Source organism: Sardina pilchardus, chromosome 22 (assembly GCF_963854185.1).
Source record: "Sardina pilchardus chromosome 22, fSarPil1.1, whole genome shotgun sequence".
Classification (NCBI taxonomy): domain Eukaryota; kingdom Metazoa; phylum Chordata; class Actinopteri; order Clupeiformes; family Clupeidae; genus Sardina; species Sardina pilchardus.
This window is the reverse complement of record NC_085015.1, coordinates 3,738,433-3,745,621: the sequence shown is the minus strand read 5'-3', so window position 1 is coordinate 3,745,621 and position 7,189 is coordinate 3,738,433. Positions and strand designations below refer to the sequence as shown.

At 41.1% G+C, this 7,189-nt stretch overlaps 1 protein-coding gene across 1 annotated transcript in view; it reads right to left on the bottom strand.

The window, feature by feature from the left end:
• Nucleotides 1-5,685, bottom strand: part of LOC134070513 (NACHT, LRR and PYD domains-containing protein 1 homolog) — a 24,498-nt gene extending 18,813 nt beyond the window's left edge. Inside the window, exons 1-4 of the mRNA XM_062526897.1 lie at nt 5,485-5,685; nt 4,851-4,932; nt 2,085-2,171; nt 1-1,320 (exon numbers count right to left, since the gene is read on the bottom strand). The exon at nt 1-1,320 is cut by the window's left edge and continues 489 nt beyond it. Coding sequence (XP_062382881.1) covers nt 1-1,320; nt 2,085-2,171; nt 4,851-4,932; nt 5,485-5,614 — 1,619 coding nt within the window. The 5' untranslated portion in view covers nt 5,615-5,685. The remainder of the gene's footprint in view (nt 1,321-2,084; nt 2,172-4,850; nt 4,933-5,484) is intronic.
• Nucleotides 5,686-7,189: the final 1,504 nt, after the last annotated feature.

Below are 7,189 nucleotides of genomic sequence, written 5' to 3'. Positions count from 1 at the left end.
CTGAACAGACCAGAGAGCTGAGAGGTTTGCTGATGGTCAGACATGCTTCTCTCTGTGTGTCTGAAGCAGAGGAACACATAAACAGCTGCAAGAAACTCTTGAATGCTCAGATGCACAAAGCTGAACACCTTCCCCTGGTACAACCCAGACTCCTCTCTGAAGATCTGAGTACACACTCCTGAGTACACTGATGCTTCTGTGACATCAATGCCACATTCTCTCAGGTCTTCCTCATAGAAGATCAGATTGCCCTTCTCCAGCTGCTGGAAAGCCATCTTCGCCAGTTTGAAAACTATCTCTTCATCGGTCTCTTTTCTCTCTGTGTACTTGACATTTGTTATGCTTGTCTGAATGATCAGGAAGTGAGTGTACATTTGAGTGAGAGTTCTTGGCATTCCTACTTTTTCTGATTCAGATGATGCTCTCTCTACCACAGTGGCTGAAATCCAGCAGAAGACTGGAATGTGGCACATGATGTAGAGGCTCCTGGATGACTTCAGGTGTGTGATGGTTCTGCTGGCCAGGTTCTCATCACTGGTTCTTGTTTTAAAGTACTTCTTGAAGTACTCCTCTTTCTGTGGGGCATTGAATCCCCTTATTTCTGTCACCTGATCCACATATTCAGGAGGGATCTGACTGGCTGCTGCTGGTCGGGTGGTAATCCAGAGAAGAGCAGAGGGAAGCAGATTTCTCTTGATAAGGTTTGTGAGCAGTACATTCACTGAAACTAGCGTAGTCACATCACAACAACTCAGGTTGGAACGGAAATCTAGAGGAAGTCGACACTCATCAAGACCATCAAAGATGAACATGACTTTGTGCTTTGAGTTGGTGAGGATTTTCAAATCTTTTATTTCTGGGAAAAAGTGTTGAAGAAGCTTCACCAGACTAAGCTGCTTGTCCATCATCAGGTTCAACTCTCGGAAAGGAAGAGGAAATATGAAGTGGACATCCTGATTGGTTTCTCCTTCAGTCCAGTCCAGGATGAACTTCTGCACAGAGACTGTTTTCCCAATGCCAGCCACTCCTTTTGTCATCACTGTTCTGATGGGCTTGTGTTGTCCAGAGAAGGGTTTAAAAATGTCACTGCATTTGATTGGCCTAATTTGTGCTGCTTTTCTCCAGGATGCTCTCTCTATCTGTCTGACCTCATGTTCATCATTGACCCATCCTCCTCCCTCTGTGATGTAGAGATCTGTGTAGATCTCATGGAGGAGTCTGGTTTCTCCCTGATTAGGTACTCCCTCATTCAGATGCTGAAACTTGCTCTTCAGTGTAGAACGGAATTTCTCATGGACCTCTGCCTCCTCTGGTTTCCATCTGGATCAATGACAGAATCACAAATACACAATATACTGTTGTTAGCAAAATATCACCACAATATTCCTACAATAGTCCTGCTAGATTCAGAATGTATATGTCTTAGTTTATGTTATTTAAGTTTTAACTATTAAAAATGATTGGACATGTAATGTAAAAAAGACTACAGCTCATAATGTTTTTCTCAACAGGAACATAACGTGAACATGCAGGATGTAGGATGCACACACACACTAACATACATGGAGAGATGGTTTACAAGGGGCTGGCAGACAGTAGAGTTTAAGTGACTCATATGCTCAGTATTAAGACATAGGGGTTCCTTCACATATGAAGAGTGGTACATATGTTGCTGTGTTTTGTTTTATGTTGTTGTCTTGTGTCATGTTGTGCTTTGCTTTAAGTTGTTGTCTTGTATTGTTGATGGTGGCACTGAGTTTCCCCTTTAGGGGATTATTAAAGTTAATCCTATCCTATCCTACTGTAAGAGTTAGTATGAAAAAATCAAACCAGAAAGTAATAGGGTTGTAGAGGGGTTCTGAGATAAACATGATTAAATCTGATGGAGCAGAGGTGCTGTGTACAGGGTGTTGGTGACTGGCTGACAGAATGTCCTGATGCTTGAGCTCACCTGTGTCCTGCAGTAGCTCACCTGTGTCCTGCAGTAGCTCACCTGTGTCCTGCAGTAGCTCACCTGTGTCCTGCAGTAGCTCACCTGTGTGCTGCAGTAGCTCACCTCTCACCTGTGTCCTGCAGTAGCTCACCTGTGTCCTGCAGTAGAGTCCCTCTGTCCTCTGACCCGGGTCCCATCTGGCCTCTTGGACTCTGTGTCTGACGCCCCCTGCTGGACACTGTTAACACAACTAAAGGGTCAGTGTTCTCACATCTCCCTCAGTGTGTGTATGTATCTGTGTGTGTGTGTGGTGTGAGAATGGGGGTATAGGTGACAGAGGGTGTTTCTAAGAGATGTTAAGAATCTCTCTCTAGAGAGATAGATAGATGAGAAGAGAGAGAGGGAGGAGGGAGATGAGGGAAAAAGGAGGGAGGAGAAGGTGAGCAGAGATGTTTTTTTAAAGGAAGAATAATGAACACCCATGTTGATGTCTTTAAAAACATGCGGCAGAATCATGGGTGCTCTATAATTAGATTGCATATAGGGTGAATTGAGATTGCAATTTTATTTTGGTTAACTGCGCAGCCCTGCTAGATACAGTGGGGAGAACATGTATTTGATACCATGCTAAAGTTGCCTAAAATGAGGAATATAAAATCATCATTGGACAATTGATCTTAATGCCTTAATTTAAAAAAAAATAGTAAAAATCAATCCGCCAAGGACACTAATTTTCTTTGTGATTGAAGAATGTATCGTAAATAAATAAATGTTCTTCCTTAAATGCTAGGGGGGCATAAGTATTTGACCCCTATGTTAAATTCCCATAGGGGCAGGAGGATTTTGTTTTTATTTTTAAAGGCCAGCTATTTCATGGATCCAGGATATTATACATCCTGATAAAGTTCCCTTGGCCTTTGGAATTGAAATAGCCCCACATCATCACATACCCTTCACCACAGCTAGAGATGGGCATGGTGTTTTTTCCAGTAGGCCTATTAGCCTGTTAGATTTGCATTAAGCTCAATGAGCATCAAACAGGCTAATAGGCCTACTGGAAAAAGCACCATGCCAATCTCTAGCTATGATGAAGGGTATGTGATGATGTGGGGCTATTTTATGCTCCAATGGGAATTTAACATAGGGGTGATTTTATATTCCTCTTTTTAGGCAACTTTAACATGGTATCAAATACATGTTCTCCCTACTGTAGATAGATAGATAGATAGATAGACCAACCAACCAAGTTACACAGAGGAAGAGAAGAGAGGAGGAGAGGAGAAGAGGAGAAGAGGAGGAGAGGAGACAGGAGTAGGAGTAGTAAAAGACTGGGTATAAATACTGTACAAGTGTGCTTGCTACACTATTTCAAATGTAACACTGGATATCAATGGGAATTTAACATAGGGGTGATTTTATATTCCTCTTTTTAGGCAACTTTAGCATGTAGATAGATAGATAGATAGATAGATAGATAGAAAGATAGACAGATAGGTAGAAAGAGATAGGCAGACAGATGACAAAAGAGGGAGAGGAGGGAGATGAGTGAAAGACAGGAGAGGAGAGAGAGGAAAGAGGAGGATGAGAGGAAAGAGGAGGAGAGGAGAGCTGAGGAGAGGACAGGAGAGGACAACTTCAACACTAGTATCTTATTCGGTTCTTCAGTCCGATGTCACAGGCCCAACAGCTTTATTCATGAAGAGACATTTACTAGCGCAGCCAGACGGTTTTGCAACTTGTAAACTTTGTTATCATCACCTCTGTTTTAGCGGTTTTTAAATAAAACCGCTAAACTTTAACAGAGTAATCACTGTAGCTGTGCAGCCAGATGATATATTCAAGGGTAACGTCCAGGCTTCCGCCAAAAATAGGATTTGATTAGGTTGAGGCAACAAGTCAGTATGACAATTTTCTCAAAGGCCACTCAGAATAGCAGAAACAAATAGTTTATTGTACTGTCTATGGAGAAAAACAAGTGAGTCTGAAAGCCGTTGGACCCGGAAAGAGATTAATTATCCCATTATCATTAATAACACGGTCATGAGATGTAAGCAACCCTTAGCAACTAGTCCCAAACTCCTCAGCAGGATCAATATCCTTACTCTTTTACTTACTTACATTATTTTGGTAAGTGTTGCTTTTTTCAGGCTATGTTTTCAATGGTAACCCCGTCAGTAAATAGTGAAAGTAAATAACTGTGTAGAACTGCTCTGTCGTTGACTATGAAGATAGTTTCACTTATTGAGTTCCAATAGCATGCGAGCGCAGATGCATGTGCTGTTTGAAATTGCGCTGCTTGCTGTTTAAAGGAATGACAGATGTCACTCTCATTGGTTTAAAGACTGACTAAGAAACAGAAGAACAACCCTCTTGAACAATGCGCCCGGTCTCTGATCACAAGATTACGCCCTTCAACTTTGCGTCTCTGACCATGAGTTTACGACCTCCACTCCAACACTAGTGTCTTATAATCACATCTAAACCTCCACTCCATCACTAGTGTAGTCACATCCAAACCTCCACTCCATCACTAGTGTAGTCACATCCAAACCTCCACTCCATCACTAGTGTCTTATAGTCACATCCAAACCTCCACTCCAACACTAGTGCAGCACATCCAATCCTCCACTCCAACACTAGTGTCTTATAGTCACATCCAAACCTCCACTCCAACACTAGTGTAGTCACATCCAAACCTCCACTCCATCACTAGTGCAGCACATCCAATCCTCCACTCCAACACTAGTGTCTTATAGTCACATCCAAACCTCCACTCCATCACTAGTGTAGTCACATCCAAACCTCCACTCCAACACTAGTGTAGTCACATCCAAACCTCCACTCCATCACTAGTGTAGTCACATCCAAACCTCCACTCCAACACTAGTGTCAATATTTGCCCTCCATAAAGACTGACCTGTCAGAGTCAGATGAAGACACGCCCCCTTTGGAGTCTCTGCTCCTCTTCTTCTTCCCATCTGGATCAGGGTCCATCACACCTGGAAACACACACACACACACACACACACACACACACACACACACACACACACACACACAGAAATAAAAGTTGATACAGTATTCCGTATCTACAGTACTGTATGTAGTCCTAACATTAGAGCACTGGAGGGCAGTCTGTGATTCCATTCCGAATACACGTTTGTCAAATGTCGCTAATTGCTGCTTGTGATCCTCTAGCTGTCTATTCTGTGTGTGCACTCAAACAGCTCCTTTTGTCCAGCACCTTGACTTTTTGGATGTGCGCCTCGCTACCTTTTTGCATTCAAACAGCTCTGAAATGGGAAACCAACTGGAAATGGGAAGCAAACTGGAACAGTGTTTGTCTACTGTAGATCTGGACCTTGACCTCCACTACTCCAGCCAATCAACACGCTTGACAATCACACAAAGGGATGGAAGTTACCTGATCCACTATTGACCAGAGATCAACAACCTTTGCCCAGTCAGATTCCAGACAGTAAAACTGCAAAACCGTGTGGCTGTGTAGTGTAGTAAGTAAGATACTAATCAAAGTAAATGATTACATTTACGAGGCGTGGATGTCTGGAGTTCCTTTTCCTTCTGACTGAGTTTGACTTGAGAAGAAGGTCCTGCTTGATCCTCCTCCTCCCATTCCTTCTTCTCGCTGGTGATATCCCCTCTCCATTTCCTTTTACTCATGCTTTTCTTTCTCTCTGTATCTTCCCTTAGCTCCTAACATCTATCTGTGCTAGGCTACACACCTTTATGGATTGCAATAGACCCTGAAAGTAATAGAGAAAACAACAGTTGTATCAACGCTCCTGTTGTGTTCATTTCATGTTACCGTAATTTCCTGACTATTAGCCGCGGCTTATACATTGATTTTGCAAAATTTCTTCAGCTATGAGGTTAATACAGGGGGGCAGTTAATATGGTGTTAATATGTTTTTTTTTCTTTTACCTTGCACAAAACACTGCCCTGCGGCCTATACACAATGCGGCTTATATGCGGGAAATTACTGTAATTAGTTTTGTGTTCCCAGTCAAAAATGGCACTTTGTTATAAACAAATATTATCGTCTAATGTTGCGATAGACCTTTGTTTTGTTGATGGAATGAGTTGCCTGCTGCTCTCTGTTCCTGTGATAGTTTTGGGTCTTTCAAGAGGAGTCTGAAGCATATCTGCTCAACATGCACTTAGTTTATTACGCATTTCTTATGCGCTATGGTTTGTATATGGGTAGACTGAGTACAGTTGGGACAGTTTTTGCTTTCCCCATTACCACTTGAAGGTTTGACTGTAAAAAGCCACTGAAAATAACTGTGTTCTTACATGGTATATCTTTGATCTGTGCACTAAAATAAAACCCAAAGTATATATCCGTAAGTTGTTTAGATTTTTCACAATTAACTCATAAACACAAGGTGGCATTTTGTCTCAACCGTACCCTAATATAATTATATTGAGTACAGTTGAGACAGTAGCATGGTACAGTTGAGACGCCCATTCATGATGCTGGAAGGCTGACTAGCCATTCACTGCAAATGTAGCAAACTTTTTAAAATGTGTAATCTGAGTGTTTCTTTTTATTTTAATCCATTTTTTTTTTTTATCTAAATTGGCAGATAGACATAAAGCAGGGACAAATGTTTAAAGATGAAAATATCTTTTTTTTTCTTGGTTTTATCATGGCTAATTTTCCAATGATGATGTAATCCTTAAAATCTTCATGTTATAAGATATATTCATTAATAATACATAGTTTAAATATAAAAAACGTTCATTTTATTGACATTTGTGTTCTATATTGCCTAAATGCCATCATAATATGCACAAATAAACACCATGCAATCCAATAGGATTTTATCCGGGTACAGTTGAGACAAAGTGTCTCAACTGTACCCTTCTGACCATCTTGCACATTTTTCTAAATAATGCAACAACCTTGCATGAAAGGATGTCATGAAATATGTCAGTTTGTAGAGCACAGAATGACCTTTGCAATGATGTAAGAAAAGTATAACAGTCACATTGGAGTAATAAGATATTCACTGTGGAAGGAACATGGTTAAGTGAAATTCTCACTATGGTAAAAATACTTTTGCCAATATCTTTGGACAGGAGATACAGTATGCACAGTGTCCAAATTTCCCATGATTAAAGAGAACACTAACACACATATGTGTAGCAAAAATCATAGATCAGGCTTGGTTTGCAGGCAAGATATTTAAGGTGTCTCAACTGTACACATGACCCAACTGTACTCAGTCTAC